This window comes from Mytilus galloprovincialis, chromosome 1 (genome assembly GCF_965363235.1).
Source record: "Mytilus galloprovincialis chromosome 1, xbMytGall1.hap1.1, whole genome shotgun sequence".
NCBI classification, from domain to species: domain Eukaryota; kingdom Metazoa; phylum Mollusca; class Bivalvia; order Mytilida; family Mytilidae; genus Mytilus; species Mytilus galloprovincialis.
In genome coordinates, this window is record NC_134838.1 from 31,699,064 (window position 1) to 31,718,696 (window position 19,633).

The following is a 19,633-nucleotide window of genomic DNA, read 5'->3' on the forward strand; positions in this document are numbered from 1 at the left end:
ACATCTAGATACATTATAATACATGTTTATTTTCAGTTTGTTTGTGTTGTTGGGTTATTGTCTCATTGATATTCTAACCTATATCTCTAATTAAACACATGCTAATCCTTGTCCAAAAAAAATCTAATATCAGTGCATTACAAATCTATTCATAGCATTCCCATAAATTTCTCGAAAATGTATTTAAATTTCCTATGCCATAATGATAATAAAAGTAACAATCTGAAACATCTGCAAAATATGTTTTTTTTTTTCAAATATATTTTAGAATATAAGGACAAATGAAAATATGCATTTAAATACAATCTTACCATTTTACTAGTATGATGGAAAAGTAAATGACATTATTAGAATCTGAAGAAATAAATCTGTCAGATTCCATCAGTATTATTTACCATTTATAGACAATATACATCTCTATAAATCTAGGCAATAAATCTAGGCGAGGGTGGAAAGGTTGACGTAAGGTAACAAGTAGTTCCATGCATTACACCTACCTGGTGTCTCAATGTAACTACCTGTCATCTCTCAGTCAAAAATAGTCAATAACTTCTATATTTAAAACTAAATATATTTAGGCCCTCAGCAATAAAAACTTTAAGAATTTGATGAATCTTGTGTAGGTGACAAGGAGACAAAAGTCAATGTTAAAATAGAACATGATTTGATAATGTGGATTCATTATTATTTGTTAGATACCAATTTTCATGGTTTTCGTGGTGAACAACGAATTCACATGTTCAGCGAATTACATATTTTCTATAGGATGTGAATGCAGAGAGTATAGTAAAACAACGAAATCAAATATCCTCGAAAATACAAGTTTTCCTCAATCCACGAAAATAAATGAATCTACAGTACACTAGTTTAAGGCTTCAAGAAGTCGGCTTCACCAGATGCAGACTTCATTTCACACCTTTTCTATTATTTTCTACTATTGAATAACAAATGTATTTGAAAACAGTCCTTGGTCAACAGTCAGTTTGGTTGACCAACTGTTGGAATTTGGACAAACAACTTTATTTTAAGCTGATTGATTCCAAGGATAATGAATGGGTTTGGTAGTTTATTGGACCTTTAGTCTAGCAGAGTTATAACCTTCTGGTTTTCATCTATAAGAACAGAGTACTTACTGAGTTATAATATATCTAAAATCCATTATTAAAAGATAGCAATTCATCTAGTATTGATGTATAATAATTTCGTAACAGACATTTTGATTAAAAAAATGATAGTGATATCACAGCTGGAACCTCTTCATACAATATCCAAATTTGTTAAAGACAATGGTGGTGTGAGAGATATATTGACCCGAGTACATACCACATTTTGTTTAAGACAATGGTGGTGTGAGAGATATATTGACCTGAGTACATACCATATTTTGTTTAAGACAATGGTGGTGTGAGAGATATCTTGACCTGAGTACATACCACATTTTGTTTAAGACAATGGTGGTGTGAGAGATATATTGACCTGAGTACATACCACATTTTGTTTAAGACAATGGTGGTGTGAGTGATATATTGACCTGAGTACATACCACATAAGTACTGTGTACAGGAGTACTGGGTGCTGGATTTCCTCTGGTACAACTGGATTTGACTTCTACATCCCAACATGAAGAATGGCATACTTGGTTACATCCTACAAAATAAGGAAAAAACAGAGTATTTTATTAGTTTCAACATTTTCTACATTTAAATGTTAACATTGTTTAATGACCTTAAAGTGGTGTCTGCTCTTTGGTCTGATTGTTGTCTCTTTGACATATTCCCCATTTCCATTCTCAATTTTATTGAGGTTTTTTTTTGTAAGCATGTAACTAATTTATTTCTTTTTTTTCACAAAGGTTTAAGTGGGTACACTTCCTTCAACCATTTAACTTGAAAAGTAAGCATTTTGCAATGACCTTGAACAAAATAGTTTACTGGGATGTATGTAACCCCAAATATCTACTGCAAAGAAATAGGTAAAAAAATGTAATTACTAATAATAATGTAATTGTTTCACATAAGTGTTTGTAATTCAATATCAAATCTTGAATTGCCTTCAAGATTGAAATCTATGACATAATTCTATTGATAAAACTACCAGTCAGAACTATTAAAAGTTGATTTCAGTTGCACAAAAAATGGTCACCCAGCTTTGCCTTTATCTACTTCCATATATGGAAATGTCACACACTGTAAAGTGATCCTGTAAACTCTTTAACTTAAGTGAACTGATGATTATAAAGGTTGAGACACGCTACAAACTCAATTAACAGGTCTGTAAAGACCAATTCTAGAATAATAAAAGATTGTATGACATTTTCAATTCACTAATGCTGAAATGAACTGATTTTACTGTTACAGTGACATTTAGTTCTGAAAACCATAAGATTCCTTAAAAACACCTGTCAGACAAAAAAATGGAAACTAGATTTTACTGTTACAGAGACATTTAGTTCTAAAAAAACATGAGGTTCCTACAACTGTCAGACAAAAAATGGAAACTAGATTTAACTGTTACAGTGACATTTAGTTCTTAAAATCATAAGATTCCTTAGAAAAACCTGACGGTCATAAAATGGAAAACTAGATTTTACTATTACAACTTACAGAGACATTTAGTTTTAAAAACCCTGAGGTTTCTTAGAAACACCTGTCAGAGAAAAACAAGTGTAACTGTGAGCTACTGCTCACTGATGATACCCCCGCCGCAAGTGGATAATGTCAATAGTGTAAAAATATGTAAGTGTTCGGTAAACAGGAAGTTGTTAAGTGATGAATCTGAAAACGCATCACACGGTATAACTGACTTATATAAGTCCTGAAACCAAATTTCAGAAATCCTGGCATTGTAGTTCCTGAGAAAAATGCGACGAAAATTTTCAACTTGGCCATCATGTGTAAAATGATACAAGTGTTCGGTAAACAGGAAGTTGTTGAGTGATGAATCTGAAAATGCATCACACAGTATAGCTGACTTATATAAACCCTGAAACCAAATTTCAGAAATCCAGGCATTGTAGTTCCTGAGAAAAATGTGACGAAAATATTCATGGGATGAACGGACGGCACGATTGACGGACGGACAGACAGAGGTAAATCGGGGGTATAAAAATTGAAACTAGATGTTACTGTTACAGAGACATTTACTGGTAGTTCTAACAAACTTTTAACCGCTACACAGTGATTTGTCTCATCTTTTGGTAATTTTAATAATGCAAATCTTGAAATTAATAGAAAAACTTTAACATGTAAGTTTTGCAAATATTCAAATTCAATGAACCATGACTGAAGGTGCATGGCTAAACAATATCCATGGAAATGTGTGCCAATGCTAATACAACTGCATACCAAATAGCATTGTCTTATCATAGGCAGTTCCTTTTAAACAAACCTAAACAACCAAATACATGTACATGTATTTACAAAGCAAAATTTCAAAGTCAATAAACAATAACTGAGGGGATGTGCCCAAATAAACTTCATAGTATAATGAGATGCGCCAATGATAATACAACTGCATACCAAATATCATTGACCTAACACTAGTGGTTCCCCATAAACAGACCTCATCACAAACTAATACATGATAACTAAGGAAAAGTTTCAAAGTCAATAGACCATAACTGAGGGGGCGGGGCCAAATAATATCCATGGAAATGAGATATGCCGCCGTTACCGATGCTGGAAACAGTATACCTATTTCTCTCTTTTTGACTCTGTCATGGAGAGACAAAAACCATGAGGTTCCCACAGAAACACCTGCCAGACAGACAAAAACCATGAGGTTCCCACAGAAACACCTGCCAGACAGACAAAAACCATGAGGTTCCCACAGAAACACCTGCCAGACAGACAAAAACCATGAGGGTCCCACAGAAACACCTGCCAGACAGACAAAAACCATGAGGGTCCCACAGAAACACCTGCCAGACAGACAAAAACCATGAGGTTCCCACAGAAACACCTGCCAGACAGACAAAAACCATGAGGTTCCCACAGAAACACCTGCCAGACAGACAAAAACCATGAGGTTCCCACAGAAACACCTGCCAGACAGACAAAAACCATGAGGGTCCCACAGAAACACCTGCCAGACAGACAAAAACCATGAGGTTCCCACAGAAACACCTGCCAGACAGACAAAAACCATGAGGGTCCCACAGAAACACCTGCCAGACAGACAAAAACCATGAGGTTCCCACAGAAACACCTGCCAGACAGACAAAAACCATGAGGGTCCCACAGAAACACCTGCCAGACAGACAAAAACCATGAGGTTCCCACAGAAACACCTGCCAGACAGACAAAAACCATGAGGGTCCCACAGAAACACCTGCCAGACAGACAAAAAAACTAGATTTTACTATTACAGAGACATTTAGTTCTAACAAGAGTGCACACGCTGAAATGTCTCGCCTTCTATACTAATCATTGATATTATGTTGATAGTCCTAAGTATAAAGCTAAGCTTTATAACAACTGTACCATAAACTTAACATTAACCAAGATAACTAAACAAAGACCAATGAACCTTGAAAATGAGGTCAAGGTCAGATGAACCATACCAGGCAGACATGTACAGCTAACAATGCTTCTATACAACATATATAGTTGACCTATTACTTATTGTTTAAGAAAAATAGACCAAAACACAAAAACTTAACACTGTGCAATGAACCGTGAAAATGAGGTCACGGTCAAATAAAACCTGCGCGACTGACATAAAGATCATAAAATATTTCCATACACCAAATATAGTTGACCTATGGCATATAGTATTAGATAAAAAGACCAAAACTCAAAAACTTAACTTTGACCACTGAACCATGAAAATGAGGTCAAGGTCACATGACATCTGCCCGCTAGACATGTACACCTTACAATCATTCCATACAACAAATATAGTAGACCTATTGCATATAGTATGAGAATAACAGACCAAAACACAAAAATCTAACTATAACCACTGAACCATGAAAATGAGGTCAAGGTCAGATGACACCTGCCAGTTGGACATGTACACCTTACAGTCCTTCCATACACCGAATATATTAGCCCTATTGCTTATAGTATCTGAGATATGGACTTGACCACCAAAACTTAACCTTGTTCACTGATCCATGAAATGAGGTAGAGGTCAAGTGAAAACTGTCTGACAGACATGAGGACCTTGCAAGGTACGCACATATCAAATATAGTTATCCTATTACTTATAATAAGAGAGAATTCAACATTACAAAAAATTTGAACTTTTTTTTCAAGTGGTCACTGAACCATGAAAATGAGGTCAAGGACATTGGACATGTGACTGACGGAAACTTCGTAACATGAGGCATCTATATACAAAGTATGAAGCATCCAGTTCTTCCACCTTCTAAAATATAAAGCTTTTAAGAAGTTAGCTAACACCGCCGCCGTAGCCGCCGTCGCCAGATCACTATCCCTATGTCGAGCTTTCTGCAACAAAAGTTGCAGGCTCCACAAAAACCATGAGGTTCCGTAGAAACAGTCAGACAAAAAAAAAAATTTACTGTAACAGAGATATTAAAGTTCTTAAAACCTAGATGAGGAGTCTATGGAAACTATAAACAAACTTTTAGAATAGCATTGCTTTGCAATTTTCTGTCTTAACTTTGCAGTTCTTAAAACTTTCTGGCCATTTGAACATTTTGATTTGATAAAACAACTTGCAATTAGGTCAAAATTTTGAATGGAGTGAAACACAATTCCTAGCCACTCTAAATATACCATTTTAAATCTTATTTGGTATTATATGTTGCATTATTTGGCAAGCAATGGAATTTCTCTTCATTTGGGATTAGATCTGATAGAGGATTTAAGGTCTAATTTTATACCCTGAGGCCAATTTTTGGACACTTTAATATCATAATTTTTTTTTAGAGAAACATAATTTAAATAAGAGTGAAATAACTTGTAAGGAGTTGAAGAGGTCAATAACCAAGTTGTCCTTTAATGACACTGATGACCTTAATCACTGGATGTTTAATGTACAATAGTCATTTTCTAGGGTATTTAAGATATTCTTAATAGACTTTAATTCGACTGGCTATTTCCTTAGTAAATGCTATAACATTGTTGATATAAAATATGCAAATTATTCTGTTACAGTAACCGTCATTTTCCCCTTTAGAAGCATATAAGTATCAGAATATGTGTTGAGTTGTATAGGGGCTGGTCAGTATATTTGTATTTGAAAAGGTAAAGCTCAATGACAATAAGGGCCAAACAATAATTCTGATCATAAGTGTTATAGGATTCAGAATCAAGATTCAATAGTTTGTTGTCTCCCTACATACAAACATAGGTTTCTTGCATTCTACATGGATTAGACTGTGGCTTATCCTGTTTGAATGGTTTTACGCTAGTCATTTTTGGAGCCCTTTATAGCTTGCTGGTCGGTGTAAACCAAGGCTCTATGTTGAAAGCTGTACTTAAGACCTATATTGGTTCACTTTTACAAATTGTGAATTGAATGGAGAGTTGTCTCTTTGGCAGTCATACCACGTCTTCTTATATCTGTATGAAATGTGTTATATTAAACATACTGGTATATAATCTAAGGTTCCAAAGTGATAATTTTATAAAGAACACCAATTTTTGCCAGGACAAAAATTGCTAAATATGTAAATGTACTGCTTGGTATATCTGAAGTGATTTAACGTAACTACAATTATCACCTAGTTTTTTTCTCCTACCACAACACTTGGGTGTAAGAGAATATAAAGTTGGCTATAAAAACAGAATAGATTCAGCTAAGTGTCCTTTAAATGACCAATTTATAATTCTTCACAAAGACTTCAAAGTTATTATAATTTAGGTCATTATACAATTTATTTTGACCTGATTTATCATTTAAGTCTTTTATAGTCCTATTCTTGCAGTTAAAATAGCCGAAAATTGAGTAGGATTATCCACAATTCAATGAATAAATTATGGAAACCAGGTTGAAGAAATAAGTATAATGTATTCAGTTCTAAATATAAATGTATAAATTAGCACTCTAAGGATTCATATTTTGTAACAAAAGTACCCCGGTAGTAAAATTGGAAACTAGATCATTTGATATTAGGTAGGGATTTCGTAAAGACCTAACTATTAATATACAAGTAGATATCGAACAAACAAATTCTATTTACAGAACACAAATAAAAACCATATGAGGTTAAAAAGAAATTAAGTCAATTCACTGACAATATAATCTATACTGACCAGTATTTATAGATCTAGATTTCTGCTTTTAACTGTTTCTATCTATCTATTCTTACGTAGTTACATTTTCAAGATATTGGAAAAAAACACAAAAAATTTAAAAAATTGTCATTAAGGCCATATTGAACTTCAATATTAAAGGAGTTGACTTAAGTGAGATCTACCATTTCATGTCTTCTCAGAGTTTGTCTTATTTGTGGATCTTGCTAATTTGGCATGGTGTACATTATTATAAGAGATTTATGGGGCAAGCAGATCTTCTTAACAAAACAGTTGATGCACTGTGAAGCATTAAAATGTGTAAACTTTCTCCCAAATACAAGTGTATGAACATGTACTTAGGCCTATTGTGTTTTATTTTTGTACTTTCCACAGCAGTCACGTGAGAAGGTATTTCACTACGTATCTTATCACCTATTTCCCTACGTTAATTCTAGGAGGAACCCCATTCCTAACTCTTTAAATATTTATTTCGTTTGGGTCAGTGGTCATGACTCCTTTCCGTACACATTCCTCGGTTTAAATTGCGATCGTTTTTAATATAATATGACGTTTATCGACAGAACAAGTTAATTTGTATCGTATATTTTGATCTCTCAGAATTGACGGAATTTACTTCCAGAAGGGAGACAACTGGAAACGATAACATGGAAGAATCCATTTCGCCGGAAGGGGTGTTGTAGTTAAAGCTTTACAATGTGGACTACATTTATTTTAATTTAAATGATGCATATGATTTAAAATTATGCAACAACAATAAACCTCAATAGCAGACATACATAGAAAAGATCCCATTAGTTTTAAATTAATCAATCTAGAGCAACCATTCAATCTAATACCCCTTGAAGTCATGAAAACTATATGCATGCGCACAATAACCTAAACAAACCCTGGAGCGAGAATGTGTATTAAATGTTAATTAAACGACCTAGATGGATCTCTATTTCTTTATTGAAGAACAATATCAAATATCAGTTTCATAACAGTGACATATAAGACAAGAGTGCACACTCTGAAATGTCTCGCCTTCTATACTAATCATTGATATTATGTTGATAGTCCTAAGTATAAAGCTAAGCTTTATTACAACTGTCACATAAACTTAACATTAACCAAGATAACTAAACAAAGACCAATGAACCTTGAAAAAGAGGTCAAGGTCAGATGAACCATGCCAGGCAGACAGGTACAGCTAACAATGCTTCTATACAACATATATAGTTGACACATTACTTATAGTTTAAGAAAAATAGACCAAAACACAAAAACTTAACACTGTGCAATGAACCGTGAAAATGAGGTCACGGTTAAATAAAACCTGCTCGACTGACATAAAGATCATAAAATATTTCCATACACCAAATATAGTTGACCTATGGCATATAGCATTTGATAAAAAGACCAAAACTCAAAAACTTAACTTTGACCACTGAACCATGAAAATGAGGTCAAGGTCACATGACATCTGCCCGCTAGACATGTACACTTAACAATCATTCCATACAACAAATATAGTAGACCTATTGCATATGGTATGAGAAAAACAGACCAAAACACAACCAGGTGCTCCGCAGGGCGCAGCTTTATACGACCACAGAGGTCGAACCCTGAACAGTTGGGGCAAGTATGGACAAAACATTCAAGCGTGATACAGCTCTGAATTTGGATTGTGATCAAATTTTTGACATTACATGGTTTTTTTTTACACAAAACAAATGTCAAGATTTTACAAATCAATTAAAGATTTCTTCTTCAAACTTTTTAAATCTAAAATTAAATAGTTGACACAGCATAGGTTTCTGACACAGAATGAATGTGGTCTAATGAACTTAAAAGTTTTTTTTTTGCCTTTGAGCAATTCACTATGCTGTTGAATATTAATCCTCTCAAAAAATTGTTTGAAGAAATTTTCTTTTTATTTATGAAATCTGAAATGAGAAAAATTTAAACCCCCCCCCCCCTTTTTTTTCACATTCCCGTTTCCCTTTTTCCAAAACTGATATCAATTCAAATTTCTAATGGAGTTTGCAACAATAACTACTCTTTTAAATACATCATAAAATATTAAAATGTAAAAAAACTGCTTGTTATCACTGAATGGTAAAGATTATTTTAATTTATCAGTTGGTAGTAAAAAGTGAATATACATTGTATCTTGTATATAACAAAGATTTAAGTTGATTCTGGACAAAGAAAGATAACTCCAATTAAAAAAAAATCTTGCTATTGCACAATATTTTGTAATTAGATATTTCTTGCTTACTATTCTGGACAAAGAAAGATAACTCTAATTAAAAAAAAATTTGCTATTTCACAATATTGTGCAATTAGATATTTCTTGCCATTGCGCAATACTGTGCAATTGAAAAGACTTGCTATTGCACAATACTTAATATAATAATTTTAGATCCTGATTTGGACCAACTTGAAAACTGGGCCCATAATAAAAAATCTAAGTACATTTTTGGATTCAGCATATCAAAGAACCCCAAGTTTTCAATTTTTGTTAAAATCAGACTAAGTTTAATTTTGGACCCTTTGGACTTTAGTGTAGACCAATTTGAAAACAGGACCAAAAATGAAGAATCTACATACAAAGTTAGATTTGGTATATCAAAGAACCCCATTTATTCAATTTTTGATGAAATAAAACAAAGTTTAATTTTGGACCCCGATTTGGACCAACTTGAAAACTGGGCCAATAATCAAGAATCTAAGTACATTTTTAGATTCAGCATATCAAAGAACCTACCTGATTCATTTTTTGTCAAAATCAAACTAAGTTTAATTTTGGACCCTTTGGACCTTAATGTAGACCAATTTGAAAACGGGACCAAAGTTAAGAATCTACATACACAGACATGACAGTTAGATTCGGCATATCAAAGAACCCCAATTATTCAATTTTGATGAAATCAAACAAAGTTTAATTTTGGACCCTTTGGGCCCCTTATTCTGTTGGGACCAAAACTCCCAAAATCAATACCAACCTTCCTTTTATGGTCATAAACCTTGTGTTTAAATTTCATAGATTTCTATTTACTTAAACTAAAGTTATTGTGCGAAAACCAAGAATAATGCTTATTTGGGCCCTTTTTTGGCCCCTAATTCCTAAACTGTTGAAACCAAAACTCCCAAAATCAATCCCAACCGTTCTTTTGTGGTCATAAACCTTGTGTCAAAATTTCATAGATTTCTATTAACTTAAACTAAAGTTATAGTGCGAAAACCAAGAAAATGCTTATTTGGGCCCTTTTTGGCCCCTAATTCCTAAAATGTTGGGACCAAAACTCCCAAAATCAATACCAACCTTCCTTTTGTGGTCATAAACCTTGTGTTAAAATTTCATAGATTTCCATTCACTTTTACTAAAGTTAGAGTGCGAAAACTAAAAGTATTTGGACGACGACGACGACGACGACGACGACGACGACGATGACGACGACGACGACGCCAACGTGATAGCAATATACGACGAAAAATTTTTCAAATTTTGCGGTCGTATAAAAATTTAACTATAACCACTGAACCATGAAAATGAGGTCAAGGTCAGATGACACCTGCCAGTTGAACATGTACACCTTACAGTCCTTCCATACACCGAATACACTAGCCCTATTGCTTATAGTATGAGATATGGACTTGACCACCAAAACTTAACCTTGTTCACTGATCCATGAAATGAGGTCGAGGTCAAGTGAAAACTATCTGACAGACACGAGGACCTTGCAAGGTACGCACATATCAAATATAGTTATCCTATTACTTATAATAAGAGAGAATTCAACATAACAAAAAATTTGAACTTTTTTTTCAAGTGGTCACTGAACCATGAAAATGTGACTGACGGAAACTTCGTAACATGAAGCATCTATATACAAAGTATGAAGCATCCAGGTCTTCCACCTTCAAAAATATAAAGCTTTTAAGAAGTGAGCTAACGCCGCCGTCGTAGCCACCGCCGCCGCCGGATCACTATCCCTATGTCGAGCTTTCTGCAACAAAAGTTGAAGGCTCGACAAAAAACTCCACTTCATTTCTTATATGACAGAAATAGATGTATCGGAATTCAGAGAACTCTTGCATTTTTTTTATCAAAACTGGGGAATTCCCTCTGACATGTTTCTAAATTTATAAAAACTCTAAATATAAATACTGCTCAAATCTGATTTTCCGTGTTGTTGAAAACAGGCATATAAGTCAAGGGAAATATTAAACATGAAGATTATGAAAAGAACATTATAGGAAAGTTGTTTAAGTTCAATCCCTTTGTTTGTTATTAACTTTTAAACCAAGACAATCATAACAATCTGAGATTTTCTTTAATGTTTAGAATAAAACGGTTGACGTGAGGGCATGGCCCGAGCCAATGGTATAAGTCTACAGATTGCTTGAAAGCAATAGTATCCCAAAAACTACCAAAACAATTTACCTACCACAGTAGAAGGCAAGTTAAATTCAAACACAACTCCAAATTAATTTGTAGGTTAAAATATATGTCGTACAGGTTGACCTACTTCTTTTATACCCTGAGTATGATAACAAGTAAAATATTACTCTAAAAAGTCAAGGGGAAAATACTTCTTTCTTTCTTTCTTCTTTCTTTCAATGACTTAGGATATATGGTTATTAAAGCTATCAGATTTATTGTGACACTATATTTTGTCAACAAAGGTAAAATGTGTCCCCTACCAAGATTTTCACCTTAGTTTTGACATATACCTTACAATAGAAGTTTGATAGTATCAGAATTGATCTACTTTCCACTAAGCAAACACAATGACACTCTTACATTTAATCTTGACATAAAAAATATGTTACGTCACCTTTAGATCAAACTTTACAATTTGAAAATGTAATCATATTTTATGAACAATACTCTTGACACCACATTTACAATATTTAAGAAATAACAAGATCAAATCACAATAATTTTGTTACCTGTTTGTACTTTAGAAACTCAGAACAGATTTTTCTTTTCAAATGCTTTATTAGCCTTAATCGCTGACAAAAGATCTAAGTGTAACATTAAGTAAAAAAAAATATACGTTTCCTTTAACCTTTTTGTAATTAATTCTTCACTCTTACAACCTTTTCACAATTCACTAAAAAGATGAGAACAAGAAAAAAAGCCAAAACACCACAAATATTTACTTTATCTGTACTTTAATAAAGTTCAACAGTAATTCAACCTTTGTGAACTGAAGAAAAATCCTGAATCATCAATGCTGAGGGACTTATATTTTCACCTCTTCACAAAAGAATTTTCAATCAAAAGTAAGATACTTTATGAAAGGGGCTCTGGTTTTATCAGTATTGAGAAAATTCGGAATGAAATTAAATTTACTGAAATATTAGCTGAACAAATAAACACACATTTGTAAAGCAATGCATTTCCTTGATTTGAGAAGCAGGAAGTTCAAATACTGCATTTAGTAAGTGGGAGTTACAAATTTTGAAAAACAGCAATTTTATGACACAGCTTTAAATGTTTGTTTCGTTTAACAAATATGTATATTTGATAGGTAACTTTTGTAAAACACAAAATCAATTTCTTATCGGGAATTTACAAAAGTTCAGCTTCAAATCTTTTGAATCTTTTTTTCACATAGCAGTTTTTGTTGTAGAATATATATCTTGTACATAAAACAATGAGACAGTAATTTTACCTATATGTACTAAAGAAAATTTGAATCATCAAAGCTTGGGGACTTATTTCACAAAAAAATCTTCAATCAGTTTTAATATAATAATCATCATGAATGAACATTCTACTGGTGAGTTACAGACGTTTGGTGAATAGAGATTTATAATAAGGGTCACAGTTATTTTTTTTACGAGTACTACAAAATTGAGGATGCTATTCAATAGACTTTCAAGTTGTTTTTTTATAAATTAGTTAGACTGGTTGACTCCAGGTCATTTGGCCTTAAAGACGTCATTGAACAACTGGTTTTACAGTGACGTAAAAACATGAATATTGTGACAAAGGGAATGGTTTAGAACGTGTGTAAATTTTGAAAGTCATCTATTTAATTGAAATATTAGCAGAACAAAAAACTAAATGTTTCCTTGATTTGAGAACCAGGAAGTAAATCCTTGTGTAGTGCGACAGAAGACATTTTGGAGGTAACAACACTTAGAAACAGCATGTTTATGTCACAGCTTTTACTTGATTCATTTACACAATTATATAAGTTTTGTAAAACAGAAAATCGATCCTTCCCAGAAATTTACAGAAGTTTAAAGGCTTCAATTCTTTGGAATTTCATTGAATATTTTTATAGCATTTTTGTTGAAGAAATTTTCTAAAAAGGGAGATGTTAAGCATATGAAAATTTAACTAAATTTACTGCAGAAAAAAATCAGAATTATCAAAAAAACTCATCATAGATACCAGGATTGAAATTTTATATTTGTGCTAGACGTGTGAATTGTCTACAAAAGATTCAGCAATGACGGTTGTCAATCCCAAAAAAGAAACAGCCAAATAAAGTATGAAGTTGAAGGGACTACTTCACAAAAAAAAGAATTGTGAATAAAATTGATCACAAGTTAATAAACATTCTACTGGTAAGTAAGATTTGGTGGTGGTGGTGGAGGGTGGTGGGAGGGGGAGAGAGAGAGATACAGTCTTCTTACCAATTCTTACAAAATTGAGAATGAAATTCAAAAAATTTATCTCAAGTTTTTATAAATTAGTTACACTGGTTGACCCCAAAGTCAATGTGCATGTCATTTGGCGTAAATGATTCATTGAACAATCTGGTTTTAATATGATGTAAAAATTTCAGTATTGTGACACAAGAATATACAGGAACATGCACACATTTAACATTCATCTATTTTACTGAATTATTAGCTGAACAAAAAAAAAAAATAAAAAATTGTAAAACTAAAAATGTGTTCGAATTGTTGAATTAGGAAGTTTAAAACACTGCACTAAGTGGCGCAGACAAAAAAAACTTTTTAAAAACAGGTTACAGCAGTTTGATGTGACAGCTTTTAGTTGTTTTATATAGATATAGTTAATAAGTACTTTTGTAAAACAAAGATGTTAGGCTTTAAATCTTTAGAATTTCATTTTTTTTTTATATAGCAGTTTTTGTTGAAGAATATGTGAAATCTATAGGTCCTAAAAGCAGCTTGTGTCAATCACCTGTATCTTCAACAATGGCAACTTTTTAGTAAAAATCATCATTAAAGTATTATTAGAGTTAACTAACAATTGATGTCATGTTGATTTTTTATAATTCTCATCATGCTGATTATCTTTCCCTTTTGAAGTTAGTACCTATTAGAGTTTTAAAGATATTAGCAAAATCTCTAAAAATTGTCATCAAAGGGCAATAACTCTAATAAGAAGTCAACTAAAGATTTCAGTTATGTTTTACCTACTTGTAGATCCTGTTGTCCTGATCATGTTTGCCCTTTAAAGATTCTATCTATCAATTATAGTTTTTAAGATATAAGGCAATAATGCAAAAAATTGAGGAAAACTGTCATCTAAGGGCAATAATTCTAATAAGAAGTCATCTGAAAATCTTGGTCATAATATGACTTATTTGAAGATCTTGTCTTGCTGATCATTTTTGCAAATAAAAGTTCTGTCTATCTATTATAATTTTCAGGACCAGTGGTCAGGGATGGAACCACAACCACATGCACTTCAGGAGACCATGCTAACAAAAGAAAAAAAACAACAATGGCAATGGACACATCTCTATTCCTGTGGATTTTTGTTTTCTACATACCTGTACACCTTTTGCCAACTTTACCAGTACCCCATATGAAATCATTACCTGAAAGAAAAGAAAAAATCCATTGATGTCATCTCTTTTATAAAACATATTAATATAGTGTTTGCATAAAAAAAATCTGGTGAAGTTTTGCAACATGATAATGTTCAAAAGGACCAGGTTTTGATACTAGAATTTGCAGTACAACATAAAATATGTAACCAAAGTACCAAAATGTGTTGTGCAACATACTAAATATCAAAATCCCAATTTGCAGTATAAGAAATGTATCAATGTGTAACAAATCTGCCAGAATTTGTACTACAGAATATCAAATATTGTAAGTATATTAAAAATAATTATTCTAACATAAATCTTCTCAAAATACAATTCAATAGAATCAGGTGCATAAAATACAGATGTAGGCAAATGCCCAGAATAAACTTAAAAGTTTGAAGGTGCAGTAGGAGTTGATTTAAAGTATCAATTCTAGTCCCGCCTCAACAGTAAAATCTTGTAAATCAAACATGTTCCAACTTCTAAAATTAAAGAGATTGGTATTTAAAATCGTATGCAGTGAATCCTCTTGTGATGTTATAATGCTAACCACAAATTCATTTACAGTGAGAGCATTTAAAATGTTTCCCTACTGACCTTATTTAGAAAGCAACAATATTGACTGAGATCCAATAGACTGTGTAGGAAGCAACTAGGTTAATACTGTTATATTTAGTAATCAAATTCAATCATGTCACAATATATATATATATATATGGAAAGATTTTTCTTTTTTTGAGATAATAAAATATTTATTACTTAAAATTGTGTCATTCTTTTATTTAATTTAGACAGAACTATCACAAAGATTAATTTTACTTGGAATACGTTTGAAAAATTATTGTCGTAAGATTTTTAGTGGTCAGACACAAATTTTTCTACATTTTTTACACATTTACCTGCATAAAACTAGAATACTATTATGATAAAATAATGTAGTCATACGAAAATAAATGATATTGTCAAAAGTTTTTCCATAAGAAATAAATAATATCTTATCTAAGATGGCAGATTCACAATAAAGTGGCCTTTTGGTCTTTTGAATAATGTTCCTCTTTACTTTCTCAATTACAACCAGATACACAAATCTGTAGCCATGTAACTTTGTTCAACCCTCTTTCCATGATTCCTAACTTTTGGTGCCAACACTTATCAAATAATTTATCAGCAAAGTGACTGACAAAAATTACTATCATTATTTTGTTACAAGAAATTGTTTGTAAAATTTATAAAATTAAACAATAAAAAGCATAATTTACTTTATTTCTTACATTAACTTAGGATTTGGTTTGATAAAAAAGCTGATTGTTTACAAAAAAATAATTGTGAATATCATAAGAAGATAAGCAATTTTTTTTTATAAATGATACAAATTTCAGTTTCCTGTTTAGTTTTTGACTGTGTACTGCTGTTTGTCTGTGTCTTTTTTTAAAATACCAGTAATGCCATAATTTCTTTACCTTAAGGGTCTTTAAATTAACCCTTAGTATTATATTCCCTTTTGTAAACTATAAAGATTTAGTTTCCAAAACAAACCAGATTTTTTTTCTTTCTTAAGTCTGTAAGTCTGTAAGTCTGTTAGCAACTGCACAACTGCCACAAGTTGACACAATCATTATAATAATATCCAATGATTTCTTATCTCACTATGGCACAATGTTTTTTTGATTTTTTTCTTCTTCTTTCATTTGTTTTAATTGGGTTTAAACTTTTGGAACATCTTTCTTGGCCCTACGAATCATGTTCAGAATCATGTAATTCCTAAACCTGTTGACAGAACACATCACTGGTAATCTGACAAATGTTAAATATTTACTTAAGATATCCTTGGAAGATTGCAACAAAACTTTTTGTCCTTGGACTATAAAGTCAATATCAAATCACCAGTCTACAAGAATGAATACAAGGGTCATGTCTACTGTCTTCATATATCTATAGAAATCATAGAGATAAATTAGAACCATTATTATTGGCATGATTTACAGTACATGATTCTGGCATGTACAGCATGAAAATACATGATGGAATATATGACTGGCGTCACAAAAGAACAAAACATATTCACCAACATATAAAAGTGTAAAAGGTATACTAGTCTCAAAAAGTTGTCAAGATCCTCAACCAAACAGCATAATGAAAAAGACATTTATTCACATTTAACTTTTTTCTAAACCTTGCTAAAACAAAAGATTCTGTTCACATCAGAACTTATACGATACAAACAGAAAATTAGGTCCTTATAGTATGAATACAAGGAATGTGTTTATTTTCACAGTTTACCAAACTTATGTATTGAAGCTTCCAAAATGCTCAACTGTATGCACATCTTTTGATAATTATGATATAAAAAAAGCAATTACATTTTTTGTTGATGCAAAAATATCAATAGATATAGGAAGATGTGGTATGAGTGCCAATGAGACAGCTCTCCATCTAAGTAACAATTTATAAAAGTAAACCATTATAGGTTAAGGTACGGCCTTCAACACAGAGCCTTGTCTCACACCGAACAGCAAGCTATAAAGGGCCCAAAAACTACTAGTGTAAAATCATTCAAACTAGAAAACCAAAGGTCTAATCTATCAAGCTCAGTAGTAATAACAAATGTCCCATCTACTAGGGCCTAAAAAAGGCTCCAAGAACAGAGAATCCAAACAAAAGATAACAAACAGTATGAATACTGAAATGTCTCACCTGAGTTACTGATCACAAGTCTTAGAATAAAGTTACACAGCAAGTATTATACAAAATTAACATTTCCAATGATCAATGTAAATGAGGTCAAGGTCAGATGAATCTTGTCCGGCAGAAATGTAGCCATTGTAGGCCTTACAATCATGTGGTAACGTATTGACAGAACCAAGGAGACTAAACATTGTTAGTCATTAGTGCTTTGCTTCAATTTTATGTTTCAGAGATGGTGTGGTGTCCATGTCGCTGAACTCGTATACATTATTGTTTAGGGGACAGCTGAACTAGCCTCCAGATTTTTTTTCTGTGTTGAAGACCCATTGGTTGCCTTGGGTTGTCTTCTGCTTTTGTTTGGTTTGTTGCTACATTGACAAATTCCCTGTTTCCATTCTCTATTCTTTAAGACCTTCGACCTTGGAAGTTATCTAGGTTCATCATTAGTCAAGATAATCAATTGTTAATGCTATGCTCCCTCAAAGGCCATTGTAGCCTGTATGGTGAGGTGTGTTAAGCATGTAAGCGTGTTGTGACAGGATTAACAGTACTACTACAATACCCCCTTCCTAAAAGCTTGTTTACAATGCTGTATCAAGATAATAGAAGTCAAATCTAACATAAAACCTAAAAGAATTATCCTACAGCTCTCTTAATCTTCTTGTTCAAATTTAAAAAAAAAAAAAAACATCACTCATTTCAAACAATATAAATATAATGAAGTTGCAAAATTCAATATAATTTTTTTTTTTTCAAAAAAATGGAAACAACAGTGTTTTTTTCTTCAGTTTTCTACATTTCCAATTAGGTCAAAGGATACTCAATGTGTTCCAATTAAGAGATTTTATATTTACAACTTACAAAATTCACATTATAGTATACTGAAGTACAAAAAAGAAAATATGGTATGCGTTTATAACAGATACAAGACCATCTCGGCCAAGGTTAATCCACTATAAGTACTGATTAGCAAGTCACTCAGTTTTACAGAAAGTTTGTATTCAACACAAAAAGGTTGAGTAATCTAAGTCACTGAAGAGCTAAATGATGTTAATGGTACTGAAATAGGTTTTCTAATCAGAAACATACATAATTTTTAAGTTTCCTTGTAGACATCATTGTAATCTATTGCCATAAATTACCATAACAGCTTAAGTTTATCCTTAATAGCCTGCTTTTTTGTGCATATAATGAGATATCAGTAGGTAGACTCCCATTGCAGGGCAAAGAAAACTATTTGTTTACAAGTTCAATGTCACAGGAAAAGTGCAAGTGACTGTTTACACACAGGAAAACACTGTGTCATCAGATCAAATGGCTGTTTTTTTCCAAACTTAATTACAAGATGTCACTTGAGTATTGCAACTTGACCCAATGTCAATAAATATCAGTATACACTATGATAATGTGTTTGCATATTTTTCTAGTTTCAACAAAACAATTCTTACTGTTTATTATGCAGCTTTAACTTGTCAATCAATTTAAGTAATATCTCAAAGGTTTTTATTTTGTAATGTACTTCTTTTTGATGATGTTTGAAAAACTTGACAGTTAAAAATTAATATGGTGATAATTCATATCATTAGAAATATCTGTGACATCTTACAGCAAGTACATAAGAGAAAGACAGCTTTTAAAGACTAAGAACTTTCAGAGAATGACACCCTTCTGTGACTGATATACCTCAAAGAAAAGCAGCTTTCTGTGACTGAGATATGTCAGCGTTATCAGACTGAGATAAGTTGGAGAATGACAGCCTTCTGAAACTGAGATACATAAAAAAATAACAGCCTTCTGAGACTTGAATACATTAGAGATAATGACAGCCTTCTGAGACTGAGAAACGTCAAGGAATAACAGCCTCCTGAGACTTCGAAACGTCAAGGAATAACAGCCCTCTGAGATTGAGAAATGTCAAGGAATAAC

General features: G+C 32.4%; 1 protein-coding gene across 3 annotated transcripts in view; it reads right to left on the minus strand.

The window, feature by feature from the left end:
• Positions 1-19,633, minus strand: part of LOC143071556 (phosphatidylinositol 3-kinase regulatory subunit alpha-like) — a 144,247-nt gene that overhangs the window by 39,028 nt on the left and 85,586 nt on the right. For all 3 annotated transcript variants that reach the window (XM_076245948.1, XM_076245930.1, XM_076245938.1), the window contains exons 4-5: positions 14,981-15,028; positions 1,544-1,647 (exon numbers count right to left, since the gene is read on the minus strand). In XM_076245948.1, coding sequence (XP_076102063.1) covers positions 1,544-1,647; positions 14,981-15,028 — 152 coding nt within the window. The remainder of the gene's footprint in view (positions 1-1,543; positions 1,648-14,980; positions 15,029-19,633) is intronic.